The 18,750-nt window shown below is 48.3% G+C and overlaps 1 protein-coding gene and 2 long non-coding RNA genes across 11 annotated transcripts in view; 2 read left to right on the plus strand and 1 right to left on the minus strand.

Moving 5' to 3' along the window:
• Positions 1-2,245: 2,245 nt before the first annotated feature.
• NR2F2 (nuclear receptor subfamily 2 group F member 2) lies at positions 2,246-18,036 on the minus strand. Of its 3 annotated transcripts, XM_075045034.1 has the most exons (5): positions 12,595-12,885; positions 12,322-12,347; positions 10,830-11,046; positions 8,453-8,980; positions 2,246-5,364 (listed from the first exon to the last, which is right to left on the minus strand). In XM_075045034.1, the coding sequence occupies exons 1-5, from the start codon at positions 12,662-12,664 to the stop codon at positions 5,090-5,092; spliced, it is 1,116 nt and encodes a 371-aa protein (XP_074901135.1). In that variant the 5' UTR covers positions 12,665-12,885; the 3' UTR covers positions 2,246-5,089. The 3 variants fall into 3 exon arrangements, with proteins under 3 accessions (XP_074901135.1, XP_074901134.1, XP_074901133.1); XM_075045033.1 differs by lacking the exons at positions 10,830-11,046; positions 12,322-12,347; positions 12,595-12,885 and adding an exon at positions 17,061-18,036; XM_075045032.1 differs by lacking the exons at positions 12,322-12,347; positions 12,595-12,885 and having other exon boundaries at positions 10,830-11,689.
• Positions 10,013-18,750, plus strand: part of LOC142038985 (uncharacterized) — a 40,093-nt gene continuing 31,355 nt past the window's right edge. For 2 of the 7 annotated variants that reach the window (XR_012652771.1, XR_012652770.1), the window contains exon 1: positions 15,986-16,403. This is a non-coding gene — a long non-coding RNA (uncharacterized LOC142038985). Of the gene's footprint in view, positions 10,220-10,894; positions 10,988-15,983; positions 16,404-18,750 lie in introns of those variants that run through there. The other 5 variants (XR_012652772.1, XR_012652773.1, XR_012652768.1 and 2 more) reach the window with 5 other exon arrangements.
• Positions 11,475-11,774, plus strand: LOC142038986 (uncharacterized). The gene is made up of 2 exons (XR_012652775.1): positions 11,475-11,523; positions 11,677-11,774. It is a non-coding gene; the product is annotated as an uncharacterized LOC142038986 (long non-coding RNA).

Below are 18,750 nucleotides of genomic sequence, written 5' to 3' on the forward strand. Positions count from 1 at the left end.
TGTTATTTACACTTTCGCTGGTGCTTCTCACTCAATACCCGTATCACATACGATGGATAACACAGCCTCTCTCCTCGCCCTTCGCTATCCATGGGTGTTTTGGGTTTATATTTTGCATTTCTTCGCTTTACAAAAGGGGGGGGGGGAAGAGGGGGAAAGAGGAAAAAGAAAACAAACCCACAGCTCTGCCTCTTACACCCCTCTCCTCCCCAGCTCCCTAAACCAACACATTAAGCAAACTTTAAAAACTGGGTTCCTATTACAAAGCAGCGCCCAGGACTAACTGCTTTAAAATTACTGCATAATTAGATTTAGTTGAATTTCACCATTAATTAGGCAGCCGCACTGCGGGGAGCCTTTGAAATCTGAGAAAATGGGAAAAATCATCTGAAGCACGTTTTTTAAACCCAACTTCAATAAATCCTGACAAGGCCTGCATTTCTCCGTGTATCTCTTTCCATTCTACAAAGCAAAGCGAAGCGAGCACGATCCCCAGGACCCACTAAAGTTTTAATTAAAAAAAAAAAAAAAAAAGAAGAAATAAAAATAAAAATCCCATCTCCATTCCCACATCCCGCCTGTTATCAGCAGCGGCGGTTACGGAGCGCCTGGAAACATCCCCCTTTCTCCTTCCCTTTTCCTCCCTTTCCTCTCTTCCCCCCCCTTTTTTTTTTTTGTTTTGGTTTGCGTGCGTGTGTTGGGTTCCCCCCCCCTTCCCTTTCTTTTTAAGGCACCTTCCCGAGGATCCCGCTGTCTCCGCAGGCTCAAACCCTAAATGTTTAACACCCCGGGGGTAGGGCTGACTCCGCTTCAATGGCCATTGAGCCGCGCTCGCACGGGGGAGATGCTTCCACAGGTCATTTACATGCAGATGGGATACGAACGCCGGGGGAAGAGACACCCGCCGCTCCGACGGGCCGGCAACTCTTCCCGCCGGCCCGGCCCGGCGACCCCCCGGCCGCGGGGACCCTGCGCGGAGGTCGGGGGGGGGGCGAGGGGGGGGGGAAGCGGGGGGGAGGCCGGAGGCCTCCCCCCCGCTTCCCCCCCCCCCTCGCCCCCCCCCCGACCTCCGCGCGGCGCGGAACGAGCGAGCAGGGCCGGGGACGCCATGTTGGCTGAGCTCATCGGACCCCGCGGCGGACTTTCCCACGCGTCGCCCCCGCGGCCGCGCAGCGCTCCGCGGTGTCCCCCCCCCTCCTCCTCTTCACCTCCACCCCCCCCCCCTCCACCTCGTCCTCCCCTCCCACCCACCCGTCCAACCCGCCCGCCCGCCCCTTTCCCCCCCGGCCGCCGGCGGTGCGGCCCCACGGGCGAACCCCGCGGGCTACGGGCGCTGCCCGGCCCCGCCAGCCCCACGGGCGGGCTGGCACCGCCCGCCAAAGCACCTCCTCTACGCCCCAACCCTCCGCTTTTGTCTGAACTTGGGAGAGCCGCCTCCTCTCCGCGGCCCCTCCGCGCCCCGCGCACGCACAGCGCGGGCGGCCAACCCCCCCCCCCGGCTCCATCCCCCGCCGCCGCTCCCCCGGCGGGGTCGGGGAAGGTTTGGGAGAGCGGCGGCGGGGAGGGAGAGGGAGGAGGAGGAGGAAGGGGGGTGGGGGGGTGAAGAAGACCTTTCCCGAGATGTGGTTTGCACCGCGGGCGGCTCTGCAGCGATCGCTCTCGTTCCGGGTCGCCTTTGGGTCTTTCCTCGCCAGTTCCCCGCGCCGGTGGCAGGGGTGGCGGGGAAGGAATAAAGCGAACTAAGATCAGATTAAAGAGGGGGGGGGGGAAATCAAAGGGAGGGTTGGGAAGGGGGGGGGGAACCGCAAGGAAAAAAATAAATTACAGACTTAAAGGGAAAGAGTCGCCATGTTTAGCAGCTTTTTTTTTTTTTTTCATTAAAAAAAAAAAATCTCTCCTCAATTCCACATAGAACAAGCTTCTCGATCCCAACCCTCCTCTTTTGTCCAATTCAATCTTTGGATAGATCTTTTGTTCTAACTCAGCATGAAAAGAAAAACTTTCTTTAAATGCTATAAACTTAAAACTAACTGAAGTCCCTAAACAAATCCTCCTCTGAGCATTCCAAACATATATACATGGGGGCTTGTGTGTGTGTGTGTGCGTGCGTGTGTGTGTGTGTGTTTTTATTTAACCCTGGTGCATTTTCTGTTTACTATTATTCTCTGTGAACCAAAGCTCGCTGCAAGAAACTTATAAATACAGAGATAGCTTACAGGCTTTAAAACATAAAAAGCAGAGAATGTTTTGGATTTGAAAATCATAAATTATAATTTAATGCCAATAACAATTTACAACAAATGGTTGTTTACAATAAACTAACACAAAACAAACAAGTCAAGATCCTGTGTTCTTAGTAAGCATAAAAACTTCACACACACACACTCACATGGATAGCACTTGCAATAGAAAAAGCTAAATCTAGAGGTCAGCAATCCCCTGCAATAATAGTATATTTATATATTTATATATATTTATATATTTATAGAAAAGGAGCCATGATTCAGATGTAAAACTCTGCTCAAATTCACAGTCATACGCCCCTCTGCCCCCAGTACAGATGTGTCTAACTGGAACACACTAAAGATCAGGGTTTAATCGACTTTACAGAATGATCTCTCTCCCTCCCTCTCTCTCTTTTTGTGAAACCACAACATGGTGTAGTTACGTGTGGTAAAAAGGGAGAGGGGGAAGCCTCAGACAAGAACAAAATTGCAAGCTTTCACATACAAAGCATCTGCTATAGACCAAGGGGAGGGCGGGTGGGGGGAGACAGAGAGAGAGAGAAAAAAGAAAAGAAAAAAAAAAGAAAAAAAGAGACACGCACGCACACAACCCAAAATATCAACCCCTTGCAAAACCACATCATCTTGCCTTCCTTCAGGTTTGGGGTTTTTTCGCCTGCTCGGGATAGCACTAAATTCACAACTGGTGTGTCCGATCCTATGCCACTCGCCCAGGCAGGTCCCCACCACATCAGTGGAAGCTGTGCCTGTGCGAGGACTGCAAGAGAGGGCCCTGTAGCTACACAGGAAAGATGCATGTACGCCTACGCATGTATGTATGCAAGTACACATACAGACATATATCCCATATGTAAAATATAGAGATGACCTGTGGTCATGCTTTCACAGTCTAAGGTAAAAAAAATCCACTTGAGAGTATATATACATTAAAAACCGACTCCTCAGTGCTAGAAGCTAAAGCCACTCCATTTGAAGACCTCTCAATGACAACGATAGATGGCAACTACGGAGTATTATAAAAAATCACACATACTTAAAGAAAACTCATTGCAAACAACTGACCTATATTTACAATACTGCTATTACCTTGCTTGAATGATCTTGTGCGCGTATGTCAGACATTTACAAAAGATTTTTCGCCCCATTCTGATCATAAAATAGATACTGATCTCCAGATTTCTAATACTTTTTCACAACAATACCTTTCCTACGCAGGCACTTAAGTGTGACAAAAATAAGGGCCTTTTTTTTCCAGAAAATCCATTTTTAATTAACAGGAGGATTAGATGAATGGGGGTTGATGGTTTACCATTTCAGCATAGTACTTCCTAAAACCAGAGATAAACCACGAACTTAAGTCCTCCGCCCCCATCCCGGAATTAAACAGGTAAATACACTACAATACATCTGCTACAAACTTACTGTGACAAGTAAACAAATCAATCGCCTATGGACTTAAATGACTGCAAACTATAGAGAAGTAATGTGGTTTCTGAAAGACATTTATGACAGCCAAACAAGTTTCAGATATCAAATAATATTTTAATTTCTGAATACTTTCAATTTTCCTTGGAATATAACACACAAAGACTCGACCAAACAGTTCAGTTATTATAACTTTTACAGTATACAGAAATGTTGCACTTAAAAAAAAAACCTTCAGTTTTTTTAAACACAAAACTGTAAACTCTAAGATACTGAATCAATCACGTTATCTATAAGTGCCAACAGTGTTATTTTGTCATGCTGATTTCAATGGTATTTTTTAAAAAGGGAAAATATCAACAATTATTATAATACAAAGGGCTTGCAAATATACAAACAGATAGAGGAGTTTAATAACAATTCATGATGAACTATGTGGAACCCAATTCAAATTACAAAAGTTCACTTTGCTTGTTTGTTTGTTTTTTTAAATCAAAACCGTAGTGTGTCTTGGACACGAATTCCTTCTACCTATAATAAATCCCCACAGTTCATTTTCTGTCCGAAATATCAAAAAACCTAGATTTGGGGGTAGTTATATGACACGTGTGGTTCATTCGGGTCTATATAATTATAGCTCTCTCAGCTTCAAGCTAGATTTTGGGTCACCACCTTAAGTGCGCTTCCATCATTGTGTTGTTGAGGGTTTTTTTTTTCTCTTTTCCTTTCTTCCTATGATACTTTCGTGGACTCAGTTTTAATTCTTTCAGAACATATATTTTAAGGATACACAGTTTTTTTTTTTTTTAAAGAAGCCAAGGTTATATCAAAAATTATTATAGAACCACAGAATAAACTGGTTTGAAACCAGAAAAATACAAAAAAGAACAGCTATAGGTACATAGACACATAGGACAATTAATAATTTGGAAAAAAAAGACTTACTTTCTTCCGTTCTGCTAATTTTCTCCAAATTTCCTTTAAATGCACTTTAAGCGAGAATTTTTAAAAAGTTTACCCCAAAAAAAAGAAAAAAAAGAAGAAAAAAGAAAAAAAGAAAAAGCCGACCATCATTTCTTTTCTTCTTCTTTCTCTTTTTTCTTTCTTTCTTTTTTCTTTCTCTCTTTTTTTATTTTTTACAAAAAATGATAAGTAGCAAGTTTTTTTTTCTGAACGACACGGGAGTTTTTAATGCATTCTGTAAAAGTTCATTTGACAGTCTCTTTTTAAATTCACAGTCCATTAATTTTTTCCTGTCTTCTCTTAGCAAACTTGTAACATCCTTTTACATCCTTTCTTAGCAGAAGGAAATTTAAGAAACAACCAGAACCCAAATGTCATTTGCTTTCCTTTCACTCTCTTTCATCTCCCTTCTCAATTTTTAATTTTTTTAAATTTTTTTTTCTCTCTCAAATATTTTATTGAATGGACATATAAGGCCAGTTAAAACTGCTGCCAGACAGTAACATATCCCTGATTAGGGTTTCTATGGGGGTTTTACCTACCAAACGGACGAAAAACAATTGCTCTATGACAGAAGAGGAGACAGTGCGAAGGGAGGGGAGACGTAGTAATAGCTTCCCGAATCGTGTTGGCTGGTTGGGATACTGGCTCCTAACATACTCTTCCAAAGCACACTGTGACTTCTCCTGTAAACTTTCAACATGGGCTACATCAGAGAGACCACAGGCATCTAGAAGAAAGTGTATTAAAAAAAAAAAAGAAAAAGAAAGAAAAGAAAAAAAGAAAACAATCATCAGATTAAAAAGTTTGGTTTTTGGTTTTTTAAAAATTTTTAATTTGATCTTTTTTATTGCTAGAATTAAGTGTAGGTAGTGCGCCATCACCTCGCCCCCCAGAGTTTAAGTAGGTTTTACCAAAAGGGACAATCTCTCTCTCCCTGTGTATGTGCGTGTGTTTGTATTTCTCTCTCTTCTGGAGGGTCTCCTTTAGGACTGAGAATCTCCAAGATTCGAGATTTCTAATGGCATGACAGACCTGAGGGGGTGACAAGGAGGTGCTGGCCAAGCGTAATTTTGTATATCTGTATTTTAGGGGGAAAGGCTGGGGGGGGCGGGGAAGGCTTGAGTCGAAAAGGGGGAAAGGGAGCCACTATTTCTCCCCCCCCCCCCCCGAAAATAATTGGGGAGAGCCCAACCATGTGATGCGAAGGAATACTAATAATAGTGACAGAAATCATAATAATAATAAAAAACTGGCCCAGCCAAAGATAATGGCGCCCCGGATCCAGCAACAGATTCTCCCCCAAAGAAGACAACGCGTTTTTCTTCAGTCTTTGAAACTGATTTAAGTGGCCCTTTAAAACTGATCTTGTCAGTTTAGCCTATTCAGAGGCAGCCATGCAAACTGTGATCTCTCTGTTCATTTGAGCTGTTTCTTTTCCCCCCTCTTTTCTTTTCTCTTTCTTTCTTCCCCCCCCTCCACTCCCCCCTCTTTTTTTTCCTCTTCTTCTTCTTTTTAAACCTAAAGGCCCTTACAAGAAGAAAACTCCCTGATAGGGTCTGGACATTTTTTTCTCTTTTTTTTCCTGATACGCTAAAATACAATAAGTTCCCTTTAAATCAGAGACGTCTGTGCTGAAAGAGCACAGGTTGTGACCTGACCTCCCTGTGGCTTTCCTAGGCACAGGGCTAACACATGCATATTCTGCGAGTCATTAGAACCCAGATTTTTTTTTTTTTCGTCTTAAAAGAGGCTGCAGCAAACATTATATGCATCTATGTGCGTCTGCTTTACATCAGGGAGTGTTATTGGGGTGCTGCAGAAGCTGCATGCATCACCCTTCTTTTTTTTTTTTTTTTTTTTTTTTTTTTGCATGTGGCTATCTTCCCCAGAATCAGATAACAAGAAACGTTTATCTAGTTGGGAGGCAATTTACACGCCAGGCCTCACATTTTGAAAATAGTAATAAATTAAACAGTTACGACAGGATCGGACGATTGTTTTCTCAGAAGGCTAAAAAAAAAAAAAAAAAAAAAAAGTGATTTGGGAGAAAAGGCAGGATTGGAAATAAACTCCTCGGTGTGGGTGTGAGCTGGCCAGGGGCTGGGGAGGGATGTGAGCGTGTGTGGGATCCTCGCTGAGCGTTTGAGCGAGGGAAAGGAAAATGCATCCTAGAAAAGGATAGAAAAATAAAATAAGCACCCCACGTACACCCCTTCCCACTCAGGATCCCTGTCTCCCTGTGGCTAGATGCGCCCTGCTCATTGATCACCTTAGGACTTTAGCACGAGTAATTTGGGGGGGGGGAGGAAAAAAAAAGAGAAGTTTTTTATGTGTAAAGCAATAATATATAAAAGGAAGTTTAGGTCACGACCCAGAACCTGGACAAAGTCCAGAAAATGACTTCGTTCCCCAGACCCCCTTTAACACAACAAGGAATGGATTGTGAGCCCTTCTTTTCCCACATAAACTACATTTTTTTCCTGTTTCCTGATATCAGGCTTTAAAAAACTCCGATGAGTAATTATTTTACAGGTCCTGCTTCCATTCATATGTTTATCGCGTGGCCACTTTCCCAAGCTTTCAAATGAGTTACAGGAGAAATATAGGTATTTTTAAACTTAATCCCCAAACTTCTAGGGCTCCAGCACACTGGGTTGCCGATGCAGCCTTAAAGTTAGCAATCTGAGATAACGTATTGCACAAATTAGCGAGCAGATTTTTTTTCCCCTCAAAAAAAAAAAAAAAAAAAAAGAAAGAAAGAATTTAGCCTCCAGAGTTAATATCAGGATTATTACTCACCCAGGTTAAACTCTAGTGCAAGCTAATTAGATTTCACAACGCACTCAATTATTGCTTTATAACTCATGCACTATTTCTAGGCAGCAAAAGTTGACACATATTTTCCCCCCTCTCTCTTTGATTATCTAAGAAACACCTCGAGGTCTTTTCCTCGGGAGAGGCATGGTTGTGCCACCCCGGAATTACACTGCGGAGTGGCAGCTTCAGTCTCTTATTACTTTTTCATACTATCCCTGTCTACTTATGGTAATGATCTTTTCGCACCCGCTACTCGCTTTGGACTATGCAGTTCCTGCTGGGTACAAATGCAAACTTTTCCCCTTAGCTTAAATGACACAGAACTGCTCACTGCCACATTCTGTTTAAATCAGAGACAGCTCTTTGGAAAGTTGATTTATTTTATTTTATGGGATGGCAGGGAACATATTTTAAACTCAGCTTTGCGCATTTAACTTTTTTTTTTTAATTCAATTTTTAATCCTGCAGGGCTTTTTTCCCTTCCTGGCTGCCCATAAAATGATCTTCTTTTTAAAGTGGTTTCACTGATAGGACGACTTGTATTTAACAACATCAAACAGATTTTGCTGCTGTTCGGATGCGTGTCATTAAATGCAACAACCCAGAGCTATACTGTTAAATAAAATATTATTTTCAATGGGAAAAGCGCAGTCTCTCATGGCGAATGGGTGCCTCTCCCCGAGCCCCCTCTTCCCCTGTCCCCAGCATTATTCGACTAGGGTTGGGGTGTGTTTTGGTTGCCTTTTTGTGTGTGTGTGTGTTATTATGTCTTTTTTTTTTTTTTTTTTAATTTCGCACTCCCTCGAAGATGGGATGCTCAGATCCGAGGCCCTGAAGGGGACACCACAGGGCACCGGTTCCTAAAAGGAAAGAGACCGCGCTGGTTCTCGGGGGCAGGGAGCAGTGATGGGGTGCAGGCAATAACGCTTTGCAAGAGCAAACAGTTCTCAGGGGGGGTCGGGGGAAGGAAAAAGGAAGAGCAAAGAAATGCTGCCTACCTGAGGTGAAGAGGACTATGGCCTTTAAACAGCTATATTCTGCAGAGTCGACATGCAATGCTTTCAGTTTTTCTACTTGCTCTTGGAAGATTCGTATGTGGTCCATAAAGGCGACCACTCGGTCAGCAGACATTGGCGAAGCGTGGAGGCCAGCAGCTGCCAGGAGCGGAGCTACGTGGAGGGGCATGGAGCACTGGGCAGCGTTGAGGACAAACAACTCGCTCCAGGTCAGCCTCAGGAGGGCCACCTGGTCTGTGATCTGGAGGTCTGGGAAGAAGGGGATATTCCTGGCCCACTCCACCGCGCTGAAGAGCATCCTAGCTGCCAGTTCACAAATGTTCTCGATGCCCATGATGTTGTTGGGTTGCATGCACTGACTGCCAAAGCGGGAGGTGGGGTAGGGCTCTGCTCTCAGAAGAAGGGAGATATATCCGGATAGGTAGGAATGGCAGTTGAGAGGGTCCCCGTTTGTCAAGGCGAACTGACCATGAGTTGGCTGTGTGGGTGGCATTCTGCCCCTCTGGACCGCTGCAGTAAATAAAGAAGAAACTACAGCTATTAATATCTGAATTGCGACCATCGGTTCAAATACAGCCTGCTTTGTGTGCCTGTGCGTGCCTGTGTGACACCGTACCAAGTCAGCTTAAGGGGGAACATGCATTTTTCCAGCCAGAGTTCAGCCCGCGCCCCGCTTTAAGGCTCCGCGGTTCCCGGGTCAAGTAAAAGCAACAATAAAAGCTGAGCAACGCCAGCCGCTCGGCCAGGACTGCCTGAAGGAGCCCGAGATCCTCACTTCCCCAAACACACCACAATTCAGTTATTTCACACACCCCCCCTGCTCCACCGCCACCCCTCCTTCAAAAGATGTGGGATGCGTCTTTGTGTGCCCGGGTATTTTTCTTCATTACATCTACACCAGCTTACGGATTTGAGGCTGGGGGAGCGGGATGGGGAGGGAGGGGGGGAAGAGGGAAGAAACACTTCAGTTCAAAATCCCCGGCGCCGGTCCCACACGCGTTTCTCGCCCACTGAATATATTGTTGCTTCTGTTATTACATATTCCACCCCCCACCCCCCCCAATAAAAAATATCAAAGGAGGCGAGATCACCCCACAACATCCCTGGCAGGTCCCCCGGCGAGACTGGGGGCATTATCCAAAGGCACCTTCCTCAGCTGCCCATGGAAAGTGGGCCTTTCATTTTGTTAATAAATTTACACGGTGACAGCGAGAGAAAAAGGAGAGAGAAAAAGGGCTCAGAGGCAGAGAGACAGCAAGCAGGGCGAACGCCTAAAAATGTGCTTGATTTATATTTGTTATCGCACGTATTACAAGGTTAGTTACTCTTGCAGAAACACAAAGAGAGGAGCCCAGCAAGTCCCAAGCCCCCTAACCCTTAACCTACATAGCAGCGTCCAGACACAGAGCACGCACTGGAAAACTGCAGGCTCACATTTCTCGTCTAATTTTATATCACAAAGACTCGACTTGCAGAGACCCGAGCACCCCACACTTACTTCTGGGCTGCTCCTTCTCCCCCCCCCCCCCCGCCCCGGTCCCTTCTCCCCCCTCCTGCCTCTCCCGGAGGAACAAGAAAATAAGAGGAAGAAGAGAAAAGTGCGATAATAACAATCAGGAGAGGCAGGCACACGGAAATATGTATGTACACACACGCGCGGATATGCGTGTGTGTATATATATATATATTTTTAAAGGAGGAAAAATCCGGCTGGGAATCCACAGTGGAGTGCTGTAGAGCCTCGGTAGGGTGAGTCCCATTGTAACAGTAATTTGAACCGCCTGTGTAAAATTGCAATCTAAGGCAGGGTGCTGGAGGAGAGATATATATATATGTGTGTGTGTGTGTGTGTGCGCGTGTGTGTATGTGCACGCATCTCGTGAGGCTGCGTGTGTGTGTACACACACGGGCACAGGGACACACGGACACACGCACCCGGAGCTGCTCGGGGGACGGGGGCTAACGCTGAGCATGCAGGAGGAAGCATGAAGGAAAAGTAACCCCACGTCAGAATAATCATCTCGCTCCTAAGCAGCGTGAAACTAAAAATCCACTTCCAATAAACCTCCATCAGCAAAATCAAAACAAACACAAATCAATTACGAGTGCAGGAGAGAGCATGCAAGAGCCCCTGCCTCCTCTGCCCACCCCCTCCAACACCTCTTTCTTTCATTACGAGAAAGTTTCTGTCTGTTTATTCGGGGGGTGGGGGTGGGGAAAGGTTCTGGCTGGGTTTGGGGTTTGGGGAGGGAGGTTAGAAATAATAAGAATTAAAAAAACAACCCCAAACCAACAACCAAAACAAACCCCCAAACGCAGCGAGTGAAAAAAAATTGCAAAACAAATGAAATCCCAATACCTTCCCGTCTCATGCCAACTTTGAGGCATTTTTTGAGGCGGCAGTACTGACACTGATTGCGGTGGTGCTGGTCAATGGGACAGTTCCTGTTGGCACGACAAGTGTAGCTGAGATTCCTCCTTACACTCCGCTTGAAGAAACTCTTGCAACCCTCGCAGGTAAACTGGCCATAATGTTTGCCACTAGACTTGTCCCCACAAACCACACATTCAATGTGCTGCTGCTGCTGCTGTTTGTCTCCTTGGTTCTGCTGGCTTGGCGGGTTGGTCTGGGCTGGCGTACTGGGAGGGCCCCCGGGCCCCGGGGTCTGTGGGGTGTGCGGGGCCCCGGCCGGAGGTCCCTGCACCGGCGGGGCTTGCGAAGGCTGCGTTCCCTGAGCTCCGGGCACATCGTCCTGGGGGTCTCGCCACGCACCGACTACCATTGCCATATCTATTGGACACCGTTGCCAAACTTCCTGTTCCCCCTTTATTTTCAAAGTTTGTTTGCTTTGCTTTTCAGATCAGCTTTGCAGCAGTCTTTTTTTTTTTTTTCCTCCTCCTCCCCTGTCTCTCTCTTCCCCCCTCTCTCTTTTGTTGTTTTGCCTTGTTTTGTTTTGTTTTGGTTTTTTTTTTCCTTTTTTTTTTTTCAGGAGGGTCGGGGTGGGGGGGATCTCCCGGTACCGGCGAAGGTGCAGAAGCACGGGGCGATGGAGGTGTGTGTGCGGGGGGGCGAGTTGCGAGTCGATTGTCTGGGCTCCAGGAGAGCAAAGTAAAGGGGTGGTGGGGGTGGGGGAGAGAGGGAGAGAGAGAGAGAGAGAGGAGAAAAAAAAAAAATCTCTTCAAAGATCTCCCTCTCTCTCTCTTAGAGCTGATCTGCAGCAGAGTAGTTGAAGGAGGAGAGGCGGGTGTCTGGGGGCCAGGTCCAGGGAAGCTCGCAGTCAGCCATTCAGGAAAGCCATCAAAATAAGAATGAATAAAAGGTTAAAGATTACACACACAGCGGAAAAAAACACGCACAGCTGAGGAGACTTTTCTCGGCGCGGAGAGCGGACGGTCTCGCCGTAGTTTTTGGAAGTCCAGCTTGCAGCAGCAACATCAACTGCGATCGCTTTGTTTTTGTGGGCTTTTTTTTTTTTTTTTTTTTCCTCCTCTTTCCTCCTCTCTCTCTCTCTGCTCTGTCTCTCCTCCCTCCTTCGCTCGCTTTAATTCTTCCTCTCCGCCGCTCCGCCCGGGCGCTGCTCTCTTTCTCTCTCTCTCTCCCTCTTTTGGGCTCGGGGGTGGGGGGGCTGGCTGTTTGTTTTTTTTCCTCCTCCTCCTCCTCCTCCTCCTCCTCTCCTCGCCTTTTTATTATTATTATTATTATTGTTATTATTATTAATTATTATGATTATGATTCTTTATTTGTTCCTCCTCTCCGTCCCCGCCGCGCTGCGCTCCGCTCTGCCCCGCTCAGCCGCTTCGCCGCTCCCGCCGCGCCGTGTCCCCGCCGCCGCTCCCGCCGCCGCCGCCGCTCCCGCCGCCGCTCCCGCCGCCGCCGCCGCCGCTCGGGTGCTGCTGCTGCCGCTGCCGCCGCCGCTGCCGCCGCCGCCGCGCTGCCTTATGCTGCTTCTGCCGCCTCGCAAGTGGGCTCTCGCCTCCGCGCCGCCGGTGCTCACGGCGCGGGCGGGGGGAGGGGGGCCGCGGGGCGGGGGGGAGGGAAGGAGTCAACTCGCCAGCGCAGCGCCCAGCCAGCCAGGATGATAAAAGAGGGGAGCGGGAGGAGGAGGAGGAGGAGAGGAGGAGGAGGAGGAGAGGAGGAGGAGGAGGAGGAGGAGGAGGAGGAGGAGGAGGAGGAGGGAGAGAGGGAAGGATCATAACCCAGCGCGCAGCATCGCTCTCAGCCGGGGGGGGGAGAGGGGAAAATCACCACGGGGAGAGCGGGGGGAAGAGCGCCAGCCCTCCCCCCCCCCCCCCCAAAAAAAAGCGGGGGCTCCCCCCCCCCCGGCGGCGGTGAGGGGAGGGGCGGGGCGGGGCGCGGCGGCGCGGGCGGGCGGCGTGTGGGCCGAGTGGCGAGCGCGCTCCCCGCCGGCCGCTCGCCCCGCTGGCGGGAGAGTGAACTTTGACACGACTGCTGCAACTTAGCGCACGTTGCCATGGCGACCGCGCGCCTTATAAGGCAACCCGACCGGCGTTTGACTGGTCAAAAGCTCGCGCCCCGCCCCTCGGCCCTCATTGGGCCGCGACGCCCTGCGCGGCCTGCCATGGCCGCCGCCGCCGCCCGCGCGGTCCTAGAGGCAGGCGCCGCCCCGCCGCCGCCGCCACCGGGGCCGGGGCGTCCCCCCGCGTACGCCGCTCCGCGCCGGCTCCGCGCTCCTCTCGCTCTTTACTCCTCGCCCCGGTTCCCCGCCGTGTCGCGCTTCCCCCGTCGGGGCCAGGGGTTAAGGCGAGCCCGGCGAGGGGAGCGGAGCGCCGCCGCCTCACCTGGGGCCGCCCGCCGGGGCACGGCCTCGGGGGTCGTGGGGAGCGGCGGGGCGCCGAGGTGGGGGGGGGGGGCGCGCGGGTGAGAATCAGAAAAACTGACGCTAAAATGAGGTAAAACTCCCCGAATAAAATAAACCCGAGCCCCTCCGCCGCCGCCTGGGGGAGGGGAGCGGCCGCCGTCTCCCCGTCAGGGGCAGGGCTGCGCAGGTACGCGGGCTCCCGCCCGCCGGAGGTCCCGCCGGGCGCTGGCGGGGGCGGCGGTGCCCTCGGCCCCCTCGGCCTCGCTCCGGGCCGACCGGCGGGAGGAGGACGGCGGCGGCGGCGGCGACACCTGCGCTCGCCCCGTGCCCCGGCCGCCCGCCGAGCCGCGGGGTGCTGCCGAGCGTCCCGCGTCCCGCCCCGGCGCTGCGGTGCGGGCCGCTCTCCCGGCCGTGTCCCCGGCGGGGTAACGGGGCATCGCCGCTCCTCCCGAGCACTCCTCCCCGCGCGGGCGCCTCGTCCCCCGGCGCCCCGGTGAGCCGGCGGGCCGGCCGAGAGGACGGCGGTTTCACGCCAGACACCGTCTACCCCTTCCCCTTAGCGCGATGGAGGAAAGAAAACCCCGCAACGCTGCTCGGCAGAACGTGACACCCGCGTCTTTTCCCTCGCAACCTCCGCGGCATTGCCGTAACGCAGCTCGTCCCGACCCCTTTAACTTTATTCTGGGGTTTTGTGGGGGGGATTGGGGTTTGGGTTTTTTTTCTTTTTTTTTTTTTTTCCCTTTCGGATCACACGTACCCTGACACGGTAACACAACCTCTGTGCTATAGTGGGAGCACCACTAAAGAGGTAACCGATCTAAGTACGCAGTTGTTTATTTATTTCCCGCTGAATATAGCTACCGGGCAGCGGAACGGGGACTTTGAGTTCATCTCCTGGTGAAAATGGCCAAAGACACTCGGACAGGCGAAGCGACGGAGAGATAAAAAAAGAAAACACGTTAAAATAGGCAGATGAATGCCCGGCCAGGCAATTCCTCCTCTGCGAACACACGCGTGTATGTACGCTCACATTTGAGCTGGCCACCGAGTACGGACGTGGGGACACAGACCTGTGCACAACTCTGTAAAGGATTAATTGCCCCTCACCTCCTCACACACACTTTTTCATGTTGCCACATGCACACCCCCTTCTGCCGCAGGAATAATATATGTGGCTAAAGCCGCAGGTGCTGAGATGACTGGAAAGTTGTAAAAAGCACCTAGACTTGACAATGTCCTGCTTCGAAACCTGGTGTGTTAAGACCCCACGAACGAAGATGTACTGCGGCTCAATTTCAAAGGCAAGGCTGCGGCACTCCCATTGATCCTGATGGAGCAAAAATAACCTTTCCCTGAAACAGGGACCAGGATGGACTGGAAAGGCTGAAGAGGGGAAAGGAGTCTTTCCCCGTTAAAATATGGGGAACTGCCTTATGATTTCCAAATAACCCAGAGCCGAGGAGGTCACCTTTCGGGGAGGGTGGGAGAAGGTGGGGGTTCAAAATGCAGAATAGTCACAGATTGTTGCTGATGCTGAATTTCCTGAGGAAAAAAAAAAAACCACCAAAAAACCCAACCAAAAAAAACCCCCAAACAAAAACCCAACCCAACACCAACCTTTCCTGTCTCAAATCTGATAAAGTAAACAGGATTAATTCACCACATGAAAAAACATTAATGCCGTCTTAACAAATGCAGAAATCAGAAGAGAAAGCGGTTTTAACAGGACGTACGATATTAATAGTTTGAACGTATGATCGTAAAAATGAAAAGCCATTGATATACGCTTAAAAGCCGCCGTATACGCTGATTGCTCAAGCATTAATGAAGAATGCCCCAGATTAACTATTTGCTCTTCGAGGGATGCAGCAATATAACTATCTATTAGCACCATTAGATGCTTTGCTGTTTATTTGAAAACACCCCTGCGAGTGGGTTGAGGCAGAACAGATGAATGTAAAAATGAACTGCATCTAATTTCGCTAAATAATACTCGAAACCTGAGCGCCTCACAAAGAAGGGGGAGATTCTCAACTGTCCTTCTCCGAGCCTAATGACAATGGAAATGCTCTGTTTTAAAACTAAGACCGCATTGGTTTTCCAAATAAACAAACGCATCCCTCCTGCCATTTTACTGCAGATGTAAATTTATTTTAATGAGAGAGAGTGGAAGGATTTATTTTGCTAAAATAGAGTAGGGGATAGAGCCGGTGTAAATCTTTAGGTTTTAAAAAAGAGGAGGAAGGAGGGGGAAGCTGCTTTCCTGGCAGAAAGCTGCCTAACAGTCCTCTAATTCTTTCTAGATTAAATCGCAATATGAATACAGCATCGAACAAATACTGAGCTTCGCTCTGAACTCAGTGGAAAGCAGTTACGTCTAACAGAATTCAATGAATTCCTCTTCTCCCTCAATGTAGTATGTGTGTGTTTTTCTCTTCCACCACACTGAAGTTCCATGAATAGGGAAAGTGGCTCCTATTGTGTGCCTCTGAACTTCCAAGTCAATGCAATTTTTAACCACTGGCTTGTGGTACTTTGAAAATCACCAGGGGCTGTCAGAGTTGGGTCCTCTGAAAAATTTACAGTGCTAAATCAGAGCATATGCTGTGAGAGAGGAAAAAAAATTGCTGAAGATTGGAGCAAGTACAGTATCTGGCTGCCCCCTAGTGTAAGTCTCTTATCTGCCTAAAATTCAACTTTAAAAGAAAAGGATCTCTTAAAGGGAAACGACTTTTGGCTCACGTATGCATACGAGAATGAAACTTCTGTACATTTTAATCTGATTAATTCCTAAGGATTTAAAGTTAATTGGCTTGGGCACTCCTAGACCGGACTATAAGATTTCTGCATCAGGCTTTCTGCGAGCGCTGTACCGAATAGGTATTTTTAAGGGATAGTGGTGGTAAGGGAATGGGGGGGGGGGGGAATCCTGTTTTGTGATTTTTTTTTTTTTTAAACGAGGAACCGTGCCTCGCATGCTGTTGTCAGAGCAAAACACTTTTGCTGCTTAAAGTCAGATCTACGTCCTTTGCAATAATACTTAAAAAAAAAAAAAAAGAGGATAAATAATTGCCTTAAAGCCTCAGCCGAACTGCCAACCACACCTTCGGATGGTGAGTATATTCCAGCTTCTTTCCATTGTACTTGCTTAGCCAGAGAAGGGACCGGAGGGGGAGAGGGGATCTCGGCGCTATACCTTCACCACCGACCTCTTCTTTTTTTTTTTTTTCCTTCCCCCCCACCCCTAGATAAACGCTGCCAGCTGCACACGGCGACACAATTCCGTGCAGTTTAATACCTATCACTTAAGTTAAGAGACTTGTCCTCCCCTCCCCACCCTCCCGAGCAGGTCAGCCTGCCGCTCCCCCCCAGCAGCCTGAGACCCAGGCAGGGGAGGCAGCGCCCGGGCTCTGCCTCCTGGACGCTGCTTTGGAAATGACTTTGAGGCGCTTTGCCTCGCCTCGGACCTGGAAGCCGATTCCGGTCGTTGGGTTTGGTCGCTTGTTTGTTTGTTTGCTGCTTGCTTTATTTAGCTAAAGGACGTGCTAACTGATGGTGCTGCAATTACACATACTTGGGTCTCCCCCCCTCCCCTCTTCCCCTCCTTAGAGCAACCCACGTAACCTTAGAAACGATCGTTTAAGACGCACGTTAGCTAACATTTGCTTTTTTGGATTTTTTGTTTTCCTTAAAAGAGAAACACAAGAATCACAACACATTGCCCGAAAAAAGTGTCAAAGAAGAAGGAAAAAAACTATAAGTAAACATACCAAAACCATATTTGCCTTGTTCAAGGTCCCAAATCGCTTGCATCTTCCTTTTTCTACCTCTCCTTTAGTTTGGCAGGTGAAACAAACAAACAAAAAAAAATAATCAGACCGCTGTTTGCCCCCCAGAAAGATGTGCGTTGGGTAATTAAAGAGAAGTCTCCTTCTTGGTGTTTATCTAAGCGATTGTGCAAACTGATAAAAAAAAAAAAAAGAGGCAAAAAAAAAAAGTGAAGTTACAGCCTTCAGGGGGAAAAAAAAGGAGGCAAGGTGAAGGGAATAGATTTCCCACAACCTAAAGGGAAGTGCTTTCGATGTATTATTAGCGATCAGCCTTGGGAGAGAGGAAAAAAAAAATCCTGAACACACTCTAACTTTACACAGACAAGATTTCAGGGGGGGCTTTGTACATAGCTGCTTAGGAATGTGCGCCTCGCCTTTAAGAAAAAATCCCCAAGCCCAAGGTAGGAGATGTCTTTGAGTGATCCTTGTCTCTCATTTCATTCCTTAGAAGGAAGAGCGTCTCGCTACACCTTGTTTGGAGCTGGAAAGGCGAGACTTAAAAAAAAAAAAAAAAAAAGAAAAAATATTCACAACCCACCCTTCCAATTGGGGAGGAAAAAAAAAATAAGAGAGGGAAATCTCCTAACTTAATGACTGTGGGGGTAGGATGGATGCGACCGATTTCAGCCCCCCCCCTCCCCACCTCCCCCCTCCCCGGCAGGGAAAAAAAAAAAAAAAAGAAAAAGAAAAAAAAAAGCCAACCGCAAACAACTACAGGCTGAACTATCAACACATGCACCGAAGGGGAAAAAATATATAGTGTCCTGTGTAGGGTCGGCAGGGAACGCAAGCACACGCTAAAGCAAGTTGGGAAAGAATCCGAGCTAATCAGCAATCTCTTTCTCTCTCTCTCCTTCTCTCCCTCTCCCCCTCTCTCTCTCTTTCACTGCCCCTGAGATCCCAGCTCGAAAGAGGTACTCCACATTTTTTCATTACCAAAAATCCGTTGCAATAATCATTTGTTGCTAATTGAAACCCTTGGAGACATTTTTCCCCACCCCCTTCACAAACATGGCAACTTTTAGACATGGGAAGCACGTTTAGTTTTATTTTATTAAAAAAAAAAAAAAAAGAATACGGTTAGGAGGAGGCTGAATCTTTCACCCACGAGAAATATCAGCTCGTCAGCCCCCTTCCCGGGGCGGGGGGGGGACGGGACCCCAGTACAGTGAGGGCTTGGGAAAAATTTGGAATACATTATACCGCCTTTGGCAGGAGAATACTCTCCAACTAATGGATTCCTGCTCCTTTTTGTGTGTGTGTTTATCAGTGTGGGGGGTTTCTGGAAAGAGGGGTGGTGGTCGTGGTGGTGGGGAGCCGAGCTTTTATTTTAAGAAACTGTTAGGGTAAGAAGTGTGTCATACTTGACAAATGGAACAAACGCTCTTCCATTTCTTGCTTGTCCTTGCCTTAAAACAGGAATTAAGTTAACCACAGTGCTGCATGTTAATTGCATGTTTACTGGGCTAATGAAAATTACAAAAGGGTTTTGCCACCTCGATCGGTGATGAAAAAGTATGAAGGCGATTGTCATTGCAGCCTTCGGGGAGGGCCGGGGCGCCGGGGGGGGGGAGGGGGCGGGCACGAACAATATTGATCAGAAGAAGGATAAATCTTTTAACTGCTCGTT

The sequence above is a fragment of the Buteo buteo genome, chromosome 13 (genome assembly GCF_964188355.1).
Source record: "Buteo buteo chromosome 13, bButBut1.hap1.1, whole genome shotgun sequence".
In the NCBI taxonomy this organism is placed as follows: Eukaryota; Metazoa; Chordata; class Aves; order Accipitriformes; family Accipitridae; genus Buteo; species Buteo buteo.

Coding starts and splice junctions, on each gene's coding strand:
- NR2F2 (XM_075045032.1), bottom strand. CDS start 11,259: ATGGCAATGGTAGTCGGTGCGTGGCGAGACCCCCAGGACGATGTGCCC. Junction 8,981..10,829: donor AGTTGGCATGAGACGGGAAG/GTATTGGGATTT, acceptor TATTTACTGCAG/CGGTCCAGAGGGGCAGAATG. Junction 5,365..8,452: donor CATAGTCCTCTTCACCTCAG/GTAGGCAGCATT, acceptor ACTTTCTTCTAG/ATGCCTGTGGTCTCTCTGAT.